Here is a 24,022-nt window from a genome sequence, read left to right as displayed (position 1 = left end):
AACAAAGTCCATTCTAATCGACTCCAAAAACCTTGGATTCGGCCATCCCTAGAGAGAGGTATGTTGATGATCAAGGAGAGAAACAAACGTAAAGATACCGAGAGAGAGAGAGACGCGTGGAGACAACGGATACAAAGACATTCAGAGGGCCACGTGGAGATGGATACAGAGAGAAAGAAGCAGAGGCCAGGGGAGCTACAGGGAGCTACAGGGAGAAAGAAGATGAGAGACAGACACCACACATGGACAATTCAACATGAACACACTCTGAAAAAGAAAGATAAGGCGGTTAACATGGATATACCCAGAGCCATAGACAGACACGGGAGAGACGTGAAGAGAAATTGGCAGATAAATACATTTTGGGGATGGGGGGGGGGTGCTGAGGAAGTGGGGGCTCAGTGCACGTGTTGCATATTTATAAACCTGGCACGGGCCTGCCGCAAAGCACATTGCAATATGCACTCGCTGATACCGGCTACGTGAAAAAACAGCAATCTTGTGCCCTTGCACAAGATTGCGTGCATCGATTAGTGGGGTACACGAGGCTGCTGCATCGATGGGGGTGGTCTTACCCCAAGCCAATAGCAATCCAAGTGCTGTTGGAGCCCGACCCAGAGCGAGAGGGTGCCATGAGTTGCCGACGTGGCACGACTGTTGTTTTGCATCACGCTGCCAACGCGCCGGGGTGGGTAGACAGGCATGCTTATAATTGGTGGACACAGAATGGATTGTGATGTTTACGGTGACGTTTATAAGTGCCCGCCTTGGAAATTAACGTCAAAAGAGTAAGATGGTAAAGAATTTTGGACAGTTCTGCTGTTTTGGTCTGAACGGGCCACGTGTTATTCTCGTGGATGGCTTTTTGTGCATGTACAGTAACCGGGCAATAATCGGCAGCATTTGCTTAACAGATCAGGCAGTTGCTGTTGATGATATTCAGAAAATAAAATCCGCCCGAGGATTTGCCTGCTTCAACAAATACTGGTGAAAAAAAATATGTACTGTATATCTTGAAAGGCCCATACAGTGCATAGGCTGGTGGACTAAAAGGCTTTATTTTTACGTGCAGACGAAGACCGCTTATTTCCCAAATACAGTAACAGTAGCTACCAAGCTCCTCACCGTGTTTCAGTGCTGTGTATTGTTGTGCGCTCAAGGCTTCGTGAGATGATATCGCACGCGCCTCCGTGGCATTTATTTAAGAGGCAAAATGGAAAAAGGGCTTCAGAAGTTGTTTGATGGGGGAGATGAAAGCGCGTGCGATCCGAGCCACTTTGTTCCTCGGTAATGAGCGGCCTCACATGGACGTTGTTGCTGGTGGGGGGCTGAGAACGGTGCAGGAGGGTGGGGGGGCACTGCTCTCTTGATCCCTTACCCACGAAACTGGAGTGTCCTCAAGACTACTGTAAACACATCTGGGACTCGTCAGTCTTGGGCATGCCGTTAGTGCCAACAGTAATGCCCTTTAACCCAGGAAAGCCTCACTGAGTCTAAATACATTCTGGACGGTCCTGCATCGGGATTATCTTCTGAGCCAAGGAAGGATCTCAGTCTGGTTAGTACAGCACGTGGAAGGGTGATCACCGGCCGGGCACTGCCAGGGGTTGTAGGTGTAGGGCTGGGAGTTGGCCAGGAGATGACAGTACAGCAAATGGGTTCCTGACGTATCCGCTCTTACATTATTAGCCATGCTTTGTTCACTGCTGGATGTTCTCCCCACGCTTTTGCCATCCCTCAAAAGTCCTGTAATATCACAATACATCTTATTCCTGGGCATGAACTAATAATAGCATCGCCCCATATAGCCAGTGCTTGCCCTCCTTCACCTCGCCTGCAATTCCATCACCGGTGTCACCCATCCACATTACAAACTGAATTGTGACTTGCTGACTCGCTCATACTGGAGATCTCTGAAAAAAGGAGCATCATGGCTCACCGGATTCCTCCTGTGGTCTAAATAAAGTTTCTGATTCTGTCACACAATTGAGGGTACATTCTCTCATTTGCTAGTTAGAGCATGACTGTTATCCCATGCATGATAGCTCGCTCGTGTAAATATCGCCTGACGTTACGTGTTATCCTCGCGTAAATGATACGCGCTGCTGCTGTTGCTGCTGCTTTACCAGCGGGCAAGAGGCCCACGTGCGGATTTAGGTCGTGCGAACTTGACACGGTCCCATCTCGACCGCGCCAGACGGACGGCGAAGTGACAACGCGGCGTAAAAAGGCTCAAGCGGCCGATTTGCCAAACATCACGCAGCCCGCAATCCACGTGTTGGCGAGCGCTGTTCGCGCTCTTTGAAGTCGCCAAGAGAGTCCGATGGGGGGGGGGGGGGCGCCCTGAGAAGGCCGGTCGGCGCTCGGCAGCCCCGGGGAGCATCGTGGCTTACTCCCCCCCCCCCCCCCCCCCGTGGTGGGTTGGGTGGCAGTGGGTAGCAACGCGTTTGTTTGCCTCGCGGGCTTGTCGTTCACATCTTGGGGGGAAGGAGGAGCTTTAGCAGAAGACGTGTAAACCGCTCGAACGGAGGGGTCATCTACGGAGGGGTCATCTACGGAGGGGTCATCTACGGAGGGGTCATCTACGGAGGGGTCATCTACGGAGGGGTCATCTACGGAGGAATAGATTCGCTCCGTCCCGCGATTGCCACGTCGTTTCTGTTTTTTTTACGCCAAATGTCGCGAAAGTCCCACGTGGTAAACCCGTCGTGAAACGTACGGCAGGTCCACGAGCGTCTGTGGGGGTCTGCTGATGGGACACCGAATATCGAAACCGTTCCCAATTTTGTATGCGACTGATGTTGCTTCAACTTTGCATTCCCAGAAAGCAGTGTGGCCGATGGTTCGTGTCAAAAAGACGTATTTTAATGTGGCTGTACATATGGGAGACGTTAACGTATTGCATTTTAGTCCATCAACCTCGTGGGTTTCCAGACGAACATTATCAAGCAACATTTTCTTGAGCAAACTCCAGACCGGGTTCGATTTTCTGGGTCTCATCAGCCGTATTAAACGCCTGCCAAACAAATCCTTCTGGATGTATCAGGCCTCATTGGCGAGATGACTCCATACAAACTATGCGACCGCGTTGCTCGAGCAGCAGCAGCAGTAACAGCAGTAACAGCAGCAGCAGCATCAGTAGCAGCAGCATCAGCAGCAGCAGCAACAGCATCAGCAGCAGCATCAGCAGCAGCAGTAACTGTACCCAAGCGGAATATGTGACGTTGTGGGGAGCATTGTAGATAAAAATCAAAATATAAGCACAACTCAAGTCTGGCCACATCAACTCGACGTGTTATTTAGACCATCCGGCTAATAATAGCCTCGCCGAGAGGGGATGGGGGGTGGGGGTGAGGGGGGGGGTTGGGGTTGAACCGCGGGGAGGTCACGGTGGGCGTCACGTGACGCGGCGGCCTGCACCGCCCCCTCCCACCGAGACATCCGCAGCGTTAAAGCGTCAATAGTGAGCGGGGGCCTCGGTACATTATAATTGTGTTGCGATTAAGGCCCGCGTGCTGCAGGAGGAAACAACAGCGAAGGCTCACGCTGCTGCTGCAACTGCTGCAAGGCTGCGTCTTCCGCCTTGCAGCATCATCAGCAGCAGCATCATCAGCAGCAGCAGCCACTCGCTCACTCGCTACTGTACACGCCCTGGGCCACGGCGTGGGCTGCGCGAGTGCGCGGAGCAAGGGGGCGTTGTGCGTACGCGTGTGTGTGTACACGTGCGTGTGTGTGTGTATGTACCCACGCGTGCGTGTGTGTAACCGTGTGTGTGGACACGTGCGTGTGTATGTACCCGCGCGTGTGTGTACACGTGCGTGTGCACACTCGTGTGTGTATGTATGTACACACGTACGTGCGTGTGTGGACACGTGCGTGTATGTATGTACCCGCGCGCGTGTGTATACACGTGCGTGTGTGGACACGTGCGTGTATGTATGTACCCGCGCGTGTGTGTGTACATCTGCGTGTGTATACCCCCGCGTGAGTTCGATTCCCGCTGACGACCATCAACACCGGTGACGATAATTATCTGAACCCGCCCTGGGCCTCCCCCTATGTCGACTCAGCCACAAATGAGTACCTGGTGCGATGTGTACATTTTCCCACTGGGGAGACAAAGGCGGCCGGGCGTGGTGCTGGCCACCCCCTCGTGTGCTTCTCGCTCACAGCACTTGCCCCAACAGTCCGTCGAGGCTACACGGGGGATCTTTGTCTCGTACGAGATGGATGGTGATGGTGGTGATGCAAGGAAGAGACGAGCGCGCTGCTGAAGGACACGCGTGATGAGAGTAATCCCGATGGAAATGGATTACTGAAAAGCCACCCCAAGCCTCCCCCGTGGGTTATTTGGGGGTATATGTGGCCATACTTCCCCACGCTCGTCTCGTGCAGGTTAAGTAAGATCGTCGGTCGTGATCGGTTGGGACACACACACAGAGGGGGCCACTGTATGTTGTGAGTCGAGCGAGCGAGACGAAGGGTGGGGGGAGTGAGACAAGACAGAGAGGCGTTTGGTGGATCCACGCAAAATTTTAACTCTCAAATCCGCTGCGGCTGCGCGGCGACCTGGAGATGGCAGCACAGATTGTGTCGGGGATGTCGGGGAGAGTCGTGAGAGTCGGGACGTCTCTCCTCCTCCCGGGAGGTGCATGGCAAGGGTTCTGTCGCTGAGTCTTGACTCAGGTTTTCCCTTCCACGTGCAACACGGATCGAGCGAGCGAGAAGACGCATCTTCGGGGAGAGAGATGATCGCGAAGCAAAAGCCAGAGGCGAGAGAGATGCAAGGTAGAGAGACCTTGCGAGAGAGAGAAGGATGGGGGGGGGGGGAGGTGTGGAGTGAGAGGGACATGGTAAAAGTGGATATTTTAGAGCCGAGCATGACCGCCGTTGAAAGGGGGGAGGCGTAGAGGGGGGGAGGTGGTTGGGGGGAGACGAGGTGAAGGAAGCTGGTGGGGAGGGGGGTAGCCAGCGACAAGGCTTGAAAGAGGCAGCTCGATCTGGCGAGGAGGTAAAGGAATAGAAACGCGAGGGGTGCGTTGGAGAGGTGGTGGTGGGGGGGGGTGATGAAGAGAGGCGGCGAGTGGGGGGGGAAGAACGGAGCAAGGAGGAAGCGTGCGAGAGAGACGGGGGGTGGGGTGGTGATGGTGATGGTGGTGTACATGGGGAGCAAGGGGGAGGAGGGCTCCCCCCCCCCCCTCCGGAATGAGTAATGAGCCCGCTGTGACGTCACGGCTCATCACGGCCCGCGGTGCCGCGCGGCGCCGCGTGCACAAGAAACGCGGCGCGCGCGCGACCCACGGAGCTCCTCCACGCGCCGCGCTCAGCGCCACTTGGCATCGGCACGGCCACGTGTGCGGCCACCAGCAGCAGCAGCAGCCGCGTCGTCGTCGTCGTCATCGCCCCCCAGACACACACAGCGCCACTTGTTACCGCCGCTGCCGCCGCTGTCGTGCGTAAAAGCACCGCGCACGCTCCGGCAAACTGCGCGAGCGGTCGAGTCGTAGTGGTGTTGTTATTGTTGCTGCCATCGTTAATTCCACCGCCTTTGGTCGGTTGTTGTTATTATTATTGTAGTGTTTCTGCAGCGGGCTTTACCGCAGTCTTGCGATAATTTGTAGGGAGGAGGAGGAGGAGGAGGTGGTGGGGGGGGGGGAGGTCGGGGTGGGCGGGTGTCGGGGATGTGCTAGCTTCCTCGCTCCGAACAGCAGCAAAACACTGCGGTCATTCAGAGCAGCAGCAGCAACAGCAGCGGCAGCAGCGGCAGTAGCAGACCCCCGTCGGCTTCAGCCCGCGCCGCGCGATGTCATCCACCTCCATGGCGGCCTCTGCCGCGGCCTCTGCCGCGTCCGCCGCGTCGCGCCGCCAGTCGTGCTACCTGTGCGACCTGCCCCGCATGCCCTGGGCCATGCTGTGGGACTTCTCGGAGCCCGTGTGCCGCGGCTGCGTCAACTACGAGGGAGCTGACCGCATCGAGCTGGTGCTGGACACGGCGCGCACGCTCAAGCGCACCCACGGCTTTCAGGACGGCCGCTCGCCTGGACCTCCCTCCTCGGCGCCCTCCCTCGCCGCCTCGCTCGCCGCCTCGCTCAAGGTGGACGCGCTCTCCTCCTCGTCCTCGGCGTCCTCTGCCGCGGCATCGTCGTCGTCCAAGGACGTGCCTATGAACCACGTGGAGATGATGGGCGGCAGGTCGCTGTCGCACCAAGCCGCCTCTTCCATGGAACGCTATCAGCTGTCGGCGGCGGCCGCGGAGCGCGCCCGCATGCTGGAGTTCCACCCGCCGGCCGCGCCCGGCCGCATCACGAACGGGCTGCCCGCGTCGCCGGCCGTGAACGGCTTCCCCAAGGTCGAGGAGCAGCCGCCCGAGCTGCAGAGGCAGAGCCCAAACCCGCGCCGGACGCACTCCGTGCCGCCGCCCGGCGCCTTACCCCCCAGCCTCATCCCGCACCACATGGTGAGTGGCGGCGGCGGCGGCCCACACCACCAGCAGCAACACCAGCAACACCACCACCACCAGCAGCAGCAGCAGCAACAGCAGCACCACCACCAGCAACAACAGCACCACCAGCTACCGTTGGGCTTCGGGCACCCAGGAGCTGGCAGACACCCGCACCAGCACCCGGGTCTGCCGCTGTCACTGGGCGTGAGTATGGACGCGCTGGGGGTGAAACAGCAACAACAACAGCAGCAGCAGCAACAGCAGCAGCATCAGCGTGGGGGGTCTTCGTCGTCGTCGTCCTCGTCCGTGGACGGCGAGCGGGACCTGAAGGAGAAGCGCGGCGTGGAGGCCCTGGCCGAGCTGGCGGAGAGCGTGCGCAACCGCGCCGAGGAGTGGCCCGGGCGGCCCAAGGCGGTGCGGGAGACGCTCGTCACGCTGTCCAACAGCACCCCGTTCGACGTGCGCCTCAAACGGGACCCCACGCTCCAGCGAGGACGCGTGGTGGCCGTGGACTGCGGTTGCGCCAGCGGCGGCGGCGGCGGGGGGAAGGGCGCCTCGGACTACTACGAGCTGAAGGTGTTCGTGGAGTACCCGAGCGGTACGGGGGTGGTGTTCCCCAGCGCGTCGGGCGCCGCGCGGCAGATGTGCCAGGACAGCATGAAGGACTTCACCCGCGGGCCCTCGTCCGGCCTCAAGTGGCTCGAGTACGAGCGCAAGCACGGCACGGGCGACTGGCGGCCCATGTCCGAGCTGCTCACGGATTCCGTGCGCTTCTTCAGGGACGTGCCGCGAGGGGAAATGCTGCCCGTGCCCTTCCTGGACCCCGGCTGCCCCGTGCTGCCCACCGTGTACTGCAGCGTGCCCCGCGCATACCTGGGCAGCCGAGGGCAGCGCAAGCGGAAAGCGTCGCCCGAGCCCCCGGATTCGGTGGGCAGCGGTGGCCCCAAGGTGAACGGAAGCGGCGGAGGCGGCGGTGGCGGAAGCGAGGACCACTCACACGGCAGGCAGCAGCCGTGGATGCCGCCGCCTCCCCCAGGTGGCACGGCGGCGGCGGCGGCGGCCGGGGCAGGAGGAGGAGGAGGGGGAGGCTACCCGCCCAGCATGCCTCACCCGCCGCCAGCGGCCGCGCTCAACTCGAGCCGCACGACGCCTCCCGAGTCAACCCTGCGCAACGGGACGTCCCCCATGGCCGCGCTCATGTCAGTCGCCGACAACCTGGTGACGGCGCAGTCGCCCAAGGAGGGCAACAACCAGGTACACTCCACCACGGCCAAGCGAAGCAGCAGCAGCAGCCCCGTTTCACCCGCATCTGCAGCCGGGCAGCAACAGCAGCAGCAGCAGCGTCGTGGAGGAGGAGGTGGAGGAGGAGGAGGCGGAGGAGGAGGCGGCGCAGTGCGCAATGGTGAGACGCCGAGGCCTAGCTCGCAGTCGGACGCCGAGCAGTCGGTGCCACAGTCCCTGCCGGACTCGTCCGTGGCGGGCAACGGGCCCCTGTGCTGCACCAATTGCCACGAGCGGCTGGAGGACACGCACTTCGTGCAGTGCCCGTCCGTGCCGTCACACAAGTTCTGCTTCCCGTGCTCGCGCGAGAGCATCAAGAAGCAGGGTGTCAACGGCGAGGTGTACTGCCCGAGCGGGCAGAAGTGTCCCCTGGTGGGCTCCAACGTGCCCTGGGCCTTCATGCAGGGTGAAATAGCGACCATACTGGCCGTCAAGAAGGAGATGGACCATTAGGGCCTTCACAGAGCGTGCGATCCCATTGTTATTATATATGTACGTATTAAACAAACGAAATTGATGGTGATGAAAAAAACACAGAGCTGAGAGGGCACGGGCTGGTTGAGACTTTTATGTTGCCGTTGGGTGGACTGTACTTACTCAAATGTAAATATTTAGGAAGACTTTCGTTTTTGATTAAACGAATTTGCTAATACAAGTGTCATATATTTTTGGAGGTATGTACTGTTCTAGTAATTGCTTTAGTTATTGATTTTTTTTCTCTCCCTGTTTATTGTTTTATCGGCGTATCTTTCTGTTAAAATAGGAGTAAGCTTTGGTGGTGAAACTCACAAAGCTAAAGCGATCGCAGGCTGCTCACGGCTCAATGTTTAACTTTGTATGACACTTCAGAAATTATCACATTTCCTCTCCAGTTGATGTACGCACTTAAAATAGATTGCCAAATGCTTTGTCCAGCCTCGTCTTGTTTTGTTTAATTGAGTGCAACATAGGAATAGTATCACACAGTATAGATCATGCATAAATTAGACAACTTTTTTCTGTTATGTCAACATCCACTGCTGTCATCAGTAATGTATGTAAATACAGTTCTGTGTACAAACCTATACATTTGTGCGAGTTGTTTTTTTTAATGCACATTACATATTAAATAACTCCAGCTGTGCCAAAACGGTGATTGCAAAAGACGGGGACGGTCTGCATTGGGAGCTCGCGCAAAGCATGGCAATTTCAGCAACGTGGAAGTGTCCGTTCTGCTTCTAAGCGCCGTTCACCCCCAAGCATGAAGGATTTTGTGAATGCTCAATCTGTACATTGGAGGTGCAAAAAAAACATGCGCAAACGACGTGATATCCACTTTCCCCGATGAATGCATTTTGCTGGCTTGTGCGCTGACGTACATCACGTGGATTTTTTTGCGTGCACCCCTTTGGAGTTTTGCATTTCACGAAATCCAAGAGTTTTGTGGCCGAGGAGTGGTTTTCACAAGGCCTCCCTGTCGGAGCTGGCTTCTTCTTTGCACATCGGCAGTTGAACTTCCAAGCCATCCATGTGGGCGTGCTTCTCATGAAAGCTGTTTACGATGACATTTGGAGGGGGAGGCGGGGGAGGTTGGAGGTGGTGGGGGTTTGTTGAATTTCTGGCAGGGAGCCCAGACCACGAAATCCGCCGGAGCGACTAATTTAAATTCCACCCCTAGCAACAACTGTTGTTGGCTCTCGTAACGCCATCTATTGTGGATTTTGGACAGCTCGACATCCGAGGCATTGGGGGCTTCGATTCGAAAATCTGTTAGGCCAAAAAAATAAGAAAGGAGCCCCTCGCCAGAAGCGGCAAGCGGACTGCGTGGTTGTCTTTTTTGTGTGCAGCAAGCGGGGATTCGGGAGGGTTGGCGAGCACGGAATGGGATTTGGGTTTCCACTTGATGCAGCAGAGTTTCTCTCCCTCCACTGCCACCACCACCTCCTGAAAGCATGACGGAATTTATGTAAACACCCCGGGCTAGCACGGACAAGAAGAGTGAGGGAGCAGATGGGCTCAAATTCCACTACGTGGTTTGTTTTGTCAACGGCTGCCTCCCTCCCCCTCCCGCCAATCTCTACGTTAACAATTCACAACGAGTCTTCCTTCCCTCGGGTTGCAGATGATTCAGGAGGCTAATGACCCTCGCTATCTGCACCATGCTCTGAATCAGCTAAACTGGGCCCTCTCGGGGGACAGTGGGGTGTAGATAAGCCTTCCAAAAAAACAAAGCATTAAATCGGGCAAAATGGGAACATAAAGACATAATGATCTCAGCACCTCGGGCAGTTTTTTTTACAGCTTCTGAGTGGACGGAATTTGGAGTTTGGCAAGACGCGGCATGTGGCGCACACAACTGCAACACTGGAACACAAACAAAGGCAAAATCTGTCAGTTTGACAGGAGGATGTTTAATTCACCTGCCAAATGTAAACTTTGCAATTTTAGACGATGTGGGGTTTTTTTTACAAACTGTTGATACAAGGGTGTGTCCGATTTTGCTGTGAGCTGCTTTGGGAGGTTAAAGGTGAGTATTGCCAAACGTGTCCTCACTGTAACCTCGCTCTTAACGATTATCGCGCAGCCCTTTCCATTACTCATGAACTTAAATGGGCTTGCCGTGTCTGGGTGAGTGTGAGCGAAAATATTAATCGGGTTTAGATATATATTTTTTTTGTCACACGCAAAAATTATAACATTTGTACTTCGGGGAATCTAAATGCCCAATTGGCGCTGCACAGTGTTGGACGTAGGAAAGACGTTGGTCAATGTTTACAGTTGCGCTTGAGTAGCCGACGTGTCGGATGAGCAGAATGATGTTGGGCCTGTTGCAGGGGCTGCTGTTGTGTTGTGCGCCATGTGTTGGGACGCATATTTGAGTTGTGTCATTCTCCCTTGAGATTCCCGCAGCATACATTATGGATCAAAGCGGGCTCTTCCCACGTGTCTCTTCAAAGTGAAAAGAGGAAGCGTTGGCATTTGGAATGTATTATTTCTCCACAATGTCAGCACACGGGGAGTGCTTGGTAAGGAGTATGTGCACGTGCGCGCGTGTGTGTGCGCGTGTGTGTTGTTTCCTCCGTTTATTTTATTTTTAATGATAAGCAATCACTCTTAGGCAATTCTAAATCGTTGCGTTAAATACCTGAAGTTCAGGTGTAATGTTAAGGGGTGGAAAAAAAGTTGTTCCCGGTTAAGTGGCGAGCGTGCGGTCTGATGAAATAATGTAGCAGTGTTTACGTTACTGTAGACTACCAGACACCAGTCGCGTTTCTCGACGGAATGGTGGGGTGGAAGGGAAGGTCACAAAAGATATCTCAAGTTTCAATGGTGAGAATGGAGGTGCGTCACAGCTTGGAACCAGTTGGCACTATATTCGAGGTGGTTTTTGTTGTTTTTTTTGTTTCCGTAAGTGCTGATTGATGGCGTGTTAGCACGTGGTTGGGGGAAGGTTGGGCTGCGTGGTGGTTGGGGGGTCTGATACAAGACGGCTTTTCTTTATGCAATGTAGGAGGATTTCAGGATGAATGCCCGAGTGGACGGCTTGCCCTCGCTATGGCCACGCGGAAGCACGGTGTCTGCCCGTGTCGTGGCCAAGCCTCAAGCTTTGCCTCGCCATAAAGGGGCATGTCACTGACCCCTCGGCGTTGCCGAGATTAATGTTTAGGGCAGCAATCCTGCCTCCTTTATGGCTGCTGGCAGAACATGAGTCAAGCTCCGTCATTGTAGCCCCTTTGTGTTATCTCAACTTTGGAATTGGCCTGAAGAAAAGTTGCCTGCCCTAAAGCACCACTCATTTGCTTCTTCAGTTGTCTTCGTGTTTTTTTCCCCCATCTTCCCTCGTGCATGTCTACAAAGCGAAGCCTTTGTCACGTTGGAATGTGGAACATTTTAAGCCCGGGGTTGCTCAGCTGGGCCCCGGCAGCAGTTGTTTTAGGAATCCTAAATTTAGGGAGGATGGGAGCGGAGGCATTGTAAGGTCACAACAGGATTTGAATGCCAGACCATTCGTTGGTTTAAAGGGGTGGCGGCGGCGGCGGTGTGGTGGTGGTGGGGAGGGGGATGGTCTGACAGCTTTTTAAGGGGGAGGCTTTGAGGTGGGGTGGGGGGGAATGGGTTTGAAGGGTAGTGTACCCTGCTGGAAAGGAAATGGGTTCTTTGTTCGCAGTGTTGTTTGCATTGCCCAAACAGCGAATGTTTGCTTTCCAGCCCAGTAATTCTGGTTTGCAAACAAAGGCCGGTGTAGCCAGCGCTGGATCTAGCACGCACAGCGCCTGGGAAGGCCCGCCCTTTGTACTTTTCGCTCGGCTGATCCAGCCGTCATCCCCGCGATCCTCCCGCTGCCCCCCCCTCCCCACCAACCCACCGTCAATTGTGTCCAGTCTCTTCCCTACCCCACACCCCCAAGGCCGGCAACGCCACCGAACACTTGCTGACCTGCTTCAGTTTATGCCACGCAAGTATGAAAACATTTCCCTTGGGTACCTGAAATTCTCTCTCTCTAAAGCCCGTCGAACTTGGAGTGAATCCCGCCCGCCGGTCCCCCCACTCTAAACGCAAACAGCGAGAGTGATGAGCTCGGTTGTTTTTTTTCCGGAGCCCACGCTACGCTGTCACCATGGAGGAGGTCGTGAGCGCTCCGGTAGCTACAGCCGCCCTTAAAATAACTCGAGGGGAAAGGTGTCTGGTGTGCGGCGATGTGGACGGCGTTCGCACATTTATTGAACTGCTCTGTAATGGCCTTGTTTGTGGCTGGGAGAGGGGGGGGGCTGGAATTTCTCTTTGAAATTGAACTCGGTGGAAATTGGTTGCATCAACAGAAAGGGGGTTGAGATTAGATGCCGCCGATGAGAACGGGGACAGACGTGTGACAATTCAACCCCGCTTGCTCGCCTTCTGTCTGTCGGCATTGCAACCCACAAACGCACCGCACGCACGCGCGTGGACGCGCACGGGGGCGATGTATACGCAAGCGTTGGGAATATAAGTGTGCAAGTCACGTTCACACGCATCACCCCCCCCCCCCCCCCCCCACGTGTGTACACGCCTTCGCGTGCTGTCACACGCATCCAGTCCCCTGTGCATGTCGTCGTTATTATTCTTTGGCAAAGACGGCACTTCCAGGAAGCACGGTGGGGGTGGGGGGGCACTCGAAGGGAAGCCTCCAAAGATGCCAAATTCTCAATCTGTCAATGGGGCCCGCAGTTATCAGACCATTTGAGCAAATGTGCACATGAAGGCTGTGGGGAGCGGTGGCGCAGTGAGTAGCCACTGTACTTTTTGAACCGTGTTGCCTTCGTTCAATCGCTGACCCACAGCTGCTGAAGATATCGGTTGTGAGTAGCATCTCGCGCTGACCAGCCTGGTGGAGTACGATACCCTGGACACCCTCGATGTTAAGTCGCAAGGGATTTTGCAGGCGAAATATTTTAATTAATTGATCAAATAAAAGTATGGTCAAACAACCCTTGAAGACCGACATGGCGTAGGGAGGGCATTCATCCAGCAGCAGATTAAAAATTGAGGTTTAACACTATTTGCATCAATCCACTTTGTTCCTCTTAATAGAATGCACTCACCAGGCCACGTGACCCTTGGGTTTTTTCCCCTCGATATAAATATTTTCTGTCACTATGTAAACCCCAGACACCGCCTGGAACATTTTGACTTCCGGGTTGATGTCAAATTATAAATGAGCATTTTACCGAGAAAATGAGAAGGCGGCGGTGTCGTCATCGTCACCGCCGTGCGGAATGCGGCACCGATAAGCCCAGAGCACAGCCCTGCCAAAGGCACCTTGCTTGCCAGTATCAATAAAACAGAAGGTGTTAAGATGTTCAAACACCAAACAATCCTGTTGCAAGGAATAATGTCTGCATCAACAACACGTGCTTGTGGTGAACATGCAAACATGTGCTGTTCGCCTTTTGGCGTTCTCTGGTCTAAAAACTGGTTGAGACTCGGCTCGAAAGAAGGCTGTCTCTGGTGTAGACCAATCAGTTTCAAAGACAATGCCATCATATTACCAGAGCATGTTTTTGATTGCATGTTCACCACAAGTATGTGTGGATAATGCAGACATGATTCCTTGCAAAAGGTTTCTGTTTGGTGTATGAACATCTTAGCATTGCCACAAAGGCTAAAGCCTATCCTTATATGCTCATCACTGTTGAGAGACAGCCTCGTGTTTAACTGGACGGCGTGCACGACACATCGTGGGTCTACCGATGCTGGACGGAATAAAAATGTGTCTTGCTGTGCGCAGCCGCACTGAGATAGTGTTCGTGACTGAACTGAGCAATTTGTCCGAGTCTATATACTATTGCGTGTGGGTTTTTGTGTGTGTATGCAGTCCCCCCCCTTGGAAACATCTTTATCAAGGGTGTATTTTGTGGTCTCAGTTGACTTGAAAATGAGACCCCCCCTACCTTGCTCACGGACGACGTGATGAGAAAATGCTGCCTGATAAAGAGGTCTCTTTTCCCCGCTAATCTGATGCGTATGTTGGCCGTTGGTAATTTGGTACGAGCGCGGGAGAGTCGTCATTGGCATTACATTTTTACGGAAATCCACATGTGCAAGCATTGCAGTGTTTCGTGCTTAAATCTGCTCGATCAATGTTTCTGCACGCACAGTCATTCAATGTACCCGGTCACCTGATAATTTATGTTAATCCTAAGCAAATTGTTGTTAACTCTATTACGCAATTAGTCGTCTTTCGCGGTGGGGAATACTCGTGAAGCGTGTGCGCTCGCAGATGTCAAAATGGTGCGCTCATTATTCCTTTAATGTTTTTGTTCGTTAGTTTTTGCAAATACTACTTCTCTCCGCTTGTCCTGTGGCTTTCTGGTGGTGGCACGTGTCGTTGGTGCCCTTGGCTGCCCTCGGGTTGAGCTGGCTTTGTTGACCGACACTGTACATCTTGGGGATTTTACGGTTCTCAGTTGTTGACACGTGTAGTAAAAAAAAAGGTTACGTTGCGCAATACCGTGGTCCGCATGGTACCGTGCGATGGTTTTGTCCTTTCTCTTTCAAGGGGATTTTTTTCAGCGCACTACAGACATTCTTTTTAAAATTAGATTTGATGCTGGTGCGCTCGCCATCTTGGCACATCGAGGTCTGAGTGCCATTTCCGATGCTGTTGATAATTCAATTTCGCAAAAAATCGTCTTGAGACTTCTTCTGTGTGCATCGATGTTCACTGCACTCTGTTGGCTTATGTCATACTTGTCCGAGAGAAAGCAGTTCGTGTCAATGGGTGACTATTCATCTGTTGATGATTTGGTGTCCTTGGGGGTTCCTCAAGGGCTCACTTTTAGAGCCTCTGCTGTGCAGCCGTGTATGCTACCGCTTGGCCAACTTTTTCGTCTTCATGGCTTCACGTTTTCACTTCTATGCTGATGGCTCACAGATTTATCTCAAGACTCTTTACTGATACAAAAGTAGTAGTTTCCGTGCTATCACGTAGTCTTGCTGAAGTCAGAGTCGTGGATGCACATAAACTTTCTTAAATTTTATTACGATAGGACAGATGATGATGTTGGCTCTCCACATCAAGTATGTAAACTGGATGGTTTTTGTATCGCCACGGAGGGGACTGTAATTTGGTCTTCCTCGAAGGTCAGAAATCTGGGTGTTATTTTTGGCCCCAGTTTGACTTTTGAGGCCCACGTACACAATGTTACAAAAATCTGATTTTCCAATTACGCAACGTAGCTCCACTTAGACCTATGTTGCCCCTTCCTCTTGCTGAAAGGCTGGTGCATGCTTTCATTTCATCAAAGTTGGATTATTGTAATACCTTGCTTACTGGCGTTTATAAAACAAATCTAAATATACTATATTATATTTAAAACTCATCTGCCCGTGTTTTAACCAGATATTAATCGTCGGATCATCATTCTCCTATCCTTTCCTCTCTGCACTGTCTCCCTGTAAAGTACAGAATCGACTTTAAGGTTATTCTTCTCGCGTTTGAGGCCTTGAATGAGCTGGCTCCTAAATATCTCACTGATCTGCTTAAGTTTTACAATCCACTGTGAAAACTTCGCTCTTTATTTCACTCTAAACTCATTGCGATTCCAAAGGCCAGGGTTTGTTCTATGGTAGAAGATGGAACTATTTGGAGCCAAGCTCCACGATTGTGGAATTCCCTTCCTCCTTGTTCCGTTACGGAATCTTGAGTCTGTTATATTTTTTAAATCGTGTCTTAAAACGCCCCTGGTTTTGCTACAGGCTTTCTCCATAACTTAACGGGCTTCATGTTAACCGCATTGAGGCCTTGTGCGAATTGCACTACAGAGAACCGAGTTTATTATCATCATTATAATCTTAAACACAATGCTCAATAAGAACACGTGCTTGGATTCAGAATCTTTACGTATAGCCGCTCGAGTTAATGAGGGATGAGCTGGGCTCGTTGCAACAGCCAACCTTTAAATCGTGCCGTTGAAGTTGTGTTCTCTTGGTTGATACTATTTCCTTGAAGAAGATGAAGAAGAAAAAAACAACCCCATTTTTTTGCCGGCGCTATCTCTGAAACGCGATATACCGTCGCACAAGTCGTGAAAGTTGATATTTGGATCTCCACGTGTCATCAACGCTCGCCACTGCCGAGCGCGCGTGCGCCGCACCTGCTGCCTTCGTCCGTTTCTGCATCCGAAAAGCGTCGGCTGACTTTAGTGTTACAGTTAAAAAAAATTATTGGGGCGAGGTAAATATTGGGTCACGTATTTTTAGTGTCGGACGATGTGGTCACAGCTGACGACGACGCTCAGTTGCCCGGAAACCTGCCGCACCTGGCGTGCTTTGTAAGCGCTCAGGGTTCCTGCCTTGGGGCCCGAGGCCACCGGGTTCAAGGCTGTCGACATGCGGATCACGCGGCGACCCCATCGGCCTCCAGTACTCGTACAGCGCACACTGCGGTAGGAGGAAAAAACACGCCTCTGTCTCGGTACGAAAGAGTTTCCCCCCCCCCCTCTTGTATTTTATTCTTGCCCCCTTCCCTCGCAACCCCCCTGCACAAATACCGCTTCTGCTGCCACCGTCAAGCCAGCCAAGTGAACGACCCCGGTGGTGTTAAAGGTTGCGAGTTCGGTTTTTTTTTTTGTATTTGGCAGTTGAGAAACAGCCACGGGGCTTAAAATAGCGTAGACATTGCTGGAACCAGCGAAAGGTCACCTTTATAATCTGCACCTGTTAATGTGTTGCAACAGACAAGCTCGGGGCGTTTTTTTTTATCTTTTGGCATGATCGTTATTTTTGGTCTCGCTTTACGAAACTCAAGCGGAGGTGTTGATGGCCGTTTCCCGCGTGGTTCACCCTAAAAGGCGGCAGGAGAATCGACGGCGCAGCTCGGCTGCTTGAATTGTGCCGCTCGCGTGATAGCGGCACACTGGGGGCATCGAGCGCCTGTGTGATACGTTTCACGTGTTGTTCCTTCAATTATTTTGACCAATTAAAAATTGTCCGACGTGAAACAGTTAAGCGGATTATCACTGGATTTAGGTGGTGCGCTCCGTCGTGCGCCATTGCGATGGACGAGATGGAATGAGACCGAGGAGTGAAGCGGGGGAACACGCTCGCTCGAGAGGACGTTCCACCGCAGAGACGGAGCGATGAGATCAGTTTGTGTGCAGGTGCATTGCTAGCCCCGAAGAGATGGTGATGACTTGGTGAGGCCTTCATCCATAACTGATGAAGAACTCGTAAAATTTCTTGCATTCGCAAAATGCTCATGTTGCAGCAATTACGATAATCATTATTATTGAGAGGCCACCGTAGATTTGAATAAAAAGTGGATGGACCGTCCCGGATTATTGAAGATTTAAAAAGTGCAGGTTTGATAATACAGTGTAAGCGGACAGCATCCAATTTCTGTCACGTAAACAGTTTGGCAGAAGTTGAGCGTACTGCACGCGATTGTCAGATCTGCTCCTGGTGCCTCATACACACTGGCAGGATTGTAGGTATCGATTTAAAGCTTTCGTGACTGCAGGGATTCATCTTCTTGGTTCTTTCGGTAAAGTCACGTAGAATGGAAGTAATAAAATAATAAAAATAAAACAATAAAATAATTCTCACGACGTTTCGGCCACAACGCAAGCAGCCGTCCTCAGGTGAAGAACAGGTCTGTCGGAAAGACCTGAGGACAGCTGCTTGCGTTGTGGCCGAAACGTCGTGAGAATTATTTTATAAAGTTTTATTTTTATTATTTTATTATTTCCCTTCTACGTGACTTTACCGAAAGAACCAAGAAGAGGATTGTAGGTATTTGCGTGCACGTGCTCGTTAGGGTCAACGGAGTCCAGTTGTGTTTCGACATGAGCAGGGCGACTTTGATCGTTTGGGGAGTCTGCAGCTGGGTGCCCTGAAAGAGGTTTTCGAAAAGGGGACGCGAGAGGGTCATGCAGACTGCGGTGGGCCGAGTGGCGGGACGAGAAGTCGCGCGGCGGACGGAACCAACTTTTTCTCAAGCGTGGCGCGTGGGAGTAGACAAGGCCCATCCTGGGCCGTCGTCGCACGTCCGCGCGTTGCCGCTGCGGCGTTGTTGTGAGGTTCGAGGGACCGCGCGGCAGGGCTGGGCGCGGGGGCCACGGACGCACGCCCGGCCTACGTGAGCTGCAGCCCCCCCGACGCCAGCTGGCCTTGCTCCAGGGCCCTTCTCTCGTCGCGGTCGGTGAGCCTCTCCGTGGCTTTTGGGCGCAGGCTTAAAGCGTATCGACCGAGATGCCCTGAGCACAAATAATAAATTTAGGCACCGGTGTCGATCGAAGCGGTTTCTGGGAGTGAGGCAGGATTATTCCGCAGATTCCACTCTAATCAATTTGAAAGGCATTACAGTAAGTCGTGACATTGGCTTATTGTGCTGGAAGAATTGACATTCCGGCGCATGCAAGTGTTCATTTGCAGTTCACCTTGTGCTGGCTGTGCTCATCTGAACAAACCGACATTTATGTCTGGCACAGTGCGTTAATCATTTTTCCAGACTACGTTTAAATCTTTAAGGGTGTTCCTAATAATGTATTGTATGCTCAATTCTTAGTTTCTAATAACTTATACGTTTCTTTGGTCTTTTGTTTATGTTTGCAATTTTTTTTTGCATTCATTACGATGTGATCCCCGATCTATTTTATCACAAAAAATGACATTATTTGTTTTCCCCGGTCTTGTGGTAAACATGGAAACTTGGAAAATTACTCTTTGTGATGCCAATAAATTAGAACAGATGAGAGTTTGTAAACTAATCTCATACTGTATTATATTGTCAACCGGGTTACATTCCAAAGGTCAAAAGTAAGAATATATTGTCTTCTCATCATCCACCCAAACCCTGGCCTTCCTACACTGTAATGCCACATGTTTGTTATGCAAACCTTAACGTTGTATTCACAGATTTTTCATCCACTCATTCAAGATGCTCTGGGAAAAAAACGTTTCTGGGAGTATATTTATTGTTGTCACCATCTGCGCGATCACACGATCAGACGATGATGCTGAGATCAAGAGGCGTTAACAGCACCATTCATTTCTCCTCCGCCGCGCATTTTCTTTCACGCACCACACGCACCAGACGCACCACACGCACCACACGCACCAGACGCACCACACGCACCACACGCACCAGACGCACCACACGCACCACACGCACCACACGCACCAGACGCACCACACGCACCACACGCCCCACACGCCCCACACATCACACACCACACGCACCACACGCACCACACCACACGCACCACACGCACCACACGCACCACACATCACACACATCACACACATCACACACACCACACACACCACATACACACCACACACACCATACACACCACACGCATCACACTCAGAACACGCATCACACGCACCACACACACCACACTCACAACACGAATCACACACACCACACGCATCACACTCAATACACACTACACTCACAACACGAATCACACACACCACACGCATCACACTCATAACACACATCACACACACCACACTCACAACACACACCACACGCATCACACGCACCACACACTACACTCACAACACGAATCACACACACCACACGCATCACACTCACAACACACATCACCACACACCACACGTACCAACACCACACACACCACACGCACCACCACTTGTCCACGGTTGCGCAGCGTCACCGTTTCGGAGCCGGGTGTGGGGGAGCCGAGGTGAAAGGGTTAAACTGTTTTGCACAAGAAAAGAATGCAGACAAGAGGGTGGGGATGGCAGGAGACCGCGAGGAACGGGCATTGAATTCCAGCATGCACACACTGTTACACCAGCAGCCACTGCAGCCTCACCTCCCCCGCCCGTCTCCCCCCTCTCCCCCCACCCTTGCACCTTCCATCTCCTCCCCTGCATCAGAGATTAGTACGATGACCTCAGCGCAGGCTGTTTTGTAATTTGCGATAGGCTGAGCCGTTGGCAACGATCCAAGCTTGGAAGGACACACGGAGCTCTCCCTTCCGTGTGAGTGAGCGGGGCTGTCGGGGTGGTTGACGATGGCATTGGCAGTGGAGTAGCGGTGAACGGCAGGGTGGGTGGATGGGTGGGTTCAGCAGGAGGGGGTCTTGCGTTGTAGGGGGTGGGGGGGGAGATGCGGAGGAGGGCAGCAGAGGGGGAGGTCCCCCCCCCACCCCACCCAGCTCCTGCGTTGATGGGCAGGCTGTACCGTTTCGGCGCAAAAATCCGATTAACACGCCACCCCTTTCCTTGCGGGAAGGCGGGGGGGCTCCGGCACCTGCTTAGCATGCAGAATGCGCACTTCCATTAAGCGGCTGGGAAATGCAAAAACCTGTTTTTATATTTGGAGCGCGTTCCGCGTCCTCGGAGGCAGGCGCTGCTGCCACTGCTGGGGTTTTTTTTATCTAAAAAAGGGGCGCTGAGCATTCTAATAATGTGTTGTCGTGCGAAAGATCAGATTGAAACGTTGCCGACCTCTCACTCGAGGCAGGGCAAGCTCGAATTTAGAAACAGGACTATTTTTCACGCAGGCTTTCCTGCTAATGTGGGGGGGGGGGGTATGTAAAATGCACGGGGAAGTTGGCCAGGGGCTGCCAAACTCGTAACACAATCCGCCGTATATTTTGTTGCCAGCAGCCCTCCCGCCGCTCTGTTTTTGGGAGATGAGCAACGTTGAGTCGGCGCAATTTCGGGGGGGGGGGGGGGGTGGTTGTGGGGGGGTTTGGGGGCCCCTGCGTGTTTCAAAAGTTTGCCCACTTGGCTAGAACGGCGGGACCTCGGATGAAGAGTTGAGGGCGGCGTTTTTTGGCGCTGGTCGCGCAAGCGCCGTGGGCCCCTCTCGGGTTTCCGCGCTCGGTGAAAGTCGAGAGTCGCCGGCGAGGACGGCGTCTCGTTTCAGCCGCGCCGCCGAGATATACGTTTACACCTCCTCGTCGGGATATCCTGTCGTGACCTTCACGGAGGCACGGCGTGGCTGCTCGCCCCCCTCCCCGCACCAGTCCCCTTGTCTGCTGAGCTGTTACATTCCGTCGATCCCCCGCGTTCCCACAATGCCGGCGGTGCGGGCTGGGAGGGGGGCGGCCGGGTGCTTGGTTGGGAGGCGTGCGCCGATCCTCTGTGATGGGGAACACACTCTGTGCGCTTTATCGCCCTTTGTCCCGCGCCCTTATTTCCATTCAATTTGCACTTCACTGTCCTGGGACCAGTGGGATGGTAAAGTCACCTTACCCAGCTGCTATTAGTAAACCGATTTTCCCCGCCTTCGTTGCTTTGTGATTTTATTTTCTCCATCACTACCCTCTGTTCTGTTTTGATTAGCACTGGGACACAGTAGACGCGGTCCCTTTTACGCGTGCTCCGATTGTGTCCAATTTGACCTGTTGGGATTTTGGAATTCACATTAAGGACTGGCTTGGTTCTGGATGAGGAGAGGTGTGGAAATTCTAATCAGTGTTTATTTCGTGTATTACTAGAGGCGAACAATAAGATTAGAGGGAGGAATGAGGAATTAATGTGAGTGCACAGTCATTGCCATTGGCTTTTCAATATAATTAAGACATATTGCTGTATGTGTCCGTAAGATGTTAAATAGTTATTTGAATATTGCTGTCATAAATATCACACCAACCTCATGGTTTAAATCTTGAGTCCACAATTGTGGAATAAATCTTGTATTCGTGTGCAGTTGTGTCAGCTACACCTGCATTGAGAAAGGAAGTGACAAGTGTTGGTGTGTGCGTAGGTTCACATCCTGTTCTCAGAAGCTTTTGACTACCGATCGCTATGTCGGTGTGTGAGAGCGCATGCGTGTGTACAAGTGTGTGCTTCTATATGTGTGCCTGCGTTCGCCTGCGTGTGTGAGCACGCGTGGCAGCAGCAGAACAGCGCACTGCACTACACACCTGCCGACGTACGTTTCATTCCCGGCCGTCGGACATTGTCGGTGGCAGATTATATCTGTCGCCTGCTCCGGCCTTTCTCCTCGGTTGACTCAACCTTAGATGTCAACATCGGCGCTGGAGAAAGAGAGGTGGTCGGACGCAGCGTTGGTCACATCGCCCCGCCTCCTTAATAGGCGCTCACCACCTGCCTCGACAGCTAAGAAGGCTATATCGGGTTCTTTGCAAGTGCGCGTCGTGCGTGTGTGTGTGTGCTGAATGTGGATTTTTTTTCAGTGATGACACGCTTTTTATTTTAGTTCGCGGAGCTGCCTGTCCGCATGGCGCGAGGCGCAGCCCCGTGCACTCGCCGAATTGCTGATGTCAGTGTGGCGGGCCGGGCGGCGTCATTCGATGGCTTCGGATGCGACGAGACAAGCGCGCTGTGCGCCGTAGGAAATCAAACGAAAGCGCACGCGGCCCACGGGCGTGCTGGTCTCTCTGCCGGCTGGGGATCGGCTGCGGAATACAAAGTGTGGTGGGTGGGTGGGCGTTCGGTCGGGCGGGCGGGCGGGCGGGCGGGAGTGAGGGGTGCATGGATAGTGGGGTCACATGAGGGCAGTTTCATTGGTAGTGGGCCTGCTGTGCCGATGAGAATCTTTGGGGGGGAGGGGGTTCTTGAACTTCTGTTAGACATAGGTGCGGGGGGGGGTATTGTCGAGAAACTATGCAATGGAACCGCCACCTTGGTCTACGAATGCCGTGATTAGAATTTATCAGGTAGTTGGGTTTTGTTTCCCCCACTGTCACGGCCATTGAGTGTTTTGTTTTTTAAGTCAATCCAGTGTGAATTATTAAAGGTTGTTCAAACGCGCGTGACGAATGTGATGTGACGTTATTCTCCTGGGTTCCAGGAGCAGGCCGCCAGATTTTTTTTCTTCCAATCACAGCCCACATTTCCACTGAAATAATCAACCCACTGTGACCTCCTGCTTTTTAAACGCGAGCTGCTACTGTCGCCTGGCTGTAGACTCTCCCGATTTACCCAACGTTGCACATGCCGACCGCCTCACAATAACATCGGTCGATACATCATTGGTATTCCTTCTATTTTACAATTTTAATAATGCTCCCGTATCAATGTCAATTCCAAGTTTTGTTTCAATCACGTGGTGACTCCTGCTAAAACCAATCTCCGTTCCGTATCTAACATGACCCCTTTCTCGGACAACACACACAAGCGTGGATAAGCACACATCATCTATGAACATCTGTTAAGCCTTTTTGGCACATTTGTTGGGAGTAATCCACGCAGCATGAAACGGCTTCTCATGTTTTGCTGTGTCACCTGGTGGTTCTGTCGCACACTGCTATCCCCCTCGCTCCCGCAAACGAATACGCGTGGCAAAAATAATGGCATTGCAGAATCTTTGCCCGGGAATAATTTGTAGCTTTTCTCGAGCTGTGTTTATTTTAAAAGAGTCCAGTTTATAATAACAAATTCTAACAGTCGTGATATTAATTCAACCATGCAGTGGAATTTTACAGGGAGTGCAAAGAGAATTTTAACAATAAAAAATAAATGTTCAGCTTTGCCCGTCGCCCATCGTGGCATAAAGAATTCCTTGAGCGTGGCGGAGGAGGAGGAGGGGGGCGCCGCGTCTTGGCGCCGCACGAGGAGCAGCTGTTTTTCTCGGGTGTGCGTGCGCGGGCACTGCCGCTTAATAAGGCTCGCGCAACGCCGAGGAAGCTTGCCAAGGGCAGCGGCATTCGCCATCAAAATGCCTCCTTTCACAGCCCGCCCATAATTCCCGAGCCATTGGCAGGAGGGAGGCAGGGTCCCTCCCGTACATTTGGCGACGGGACTGCTTGGAAGCTGGAGATATTTTCCATGATTACCCTAAGAGGACTTGGGTCATGTGCTTTCTCTTAGGGAGCCGTGTATGGCGTGCACACT

General features: G+C 52.9%; 2 protein-coding genes across 2 annotated transcripts in view; both read left to right on the top strand.

Moving 5' to 3' along the window:
• KIAA0586 (KIAA0586 ortholog) overlaps window positions 1–24,022 on the top strand; it is a 185,762-nt gene that overhangs the window by 61,791 nt on the left and 99,949 nt on the right.
• Window positions 5,656–8,787, top strand: IRF2BP2 (interferon regulatory factor 2 binding protein 2). Its single transcript, XM_061559505.1, has one exon. The coding sequence runs from the start codon at window positions 5,804–5,806 to the stop codon at window positions 8,174–8,176; it is 2,373 nt and encodes a 790-aa protein (XP_061415489.1). The 5' UTR covers window positions 5,656–5,803; the 3' UTR covers window positions 8,177–8,787.

This window comes from Lethenteron reissneri, chromosome 25 (assembly GCF_015708825.2).
Source record: "Lethenteron reissneri isolate LAM-NWPU_2019-01 chromosome 25, ASM1570882v1, whole genome shotgun sequence".
Lineage (NCBI taxonomy): Eukaryota > Metazoa > Chordata > Hyperoartia > Petromyzontiformes > Petromyzontidae > Lethenteron > Lethenteron reissneri.
The sequence above is the reverse complement of the archived record's forward strand: the minus strand, read 5'-3'. Positions and strand labels throughout refer to the sequence as shown.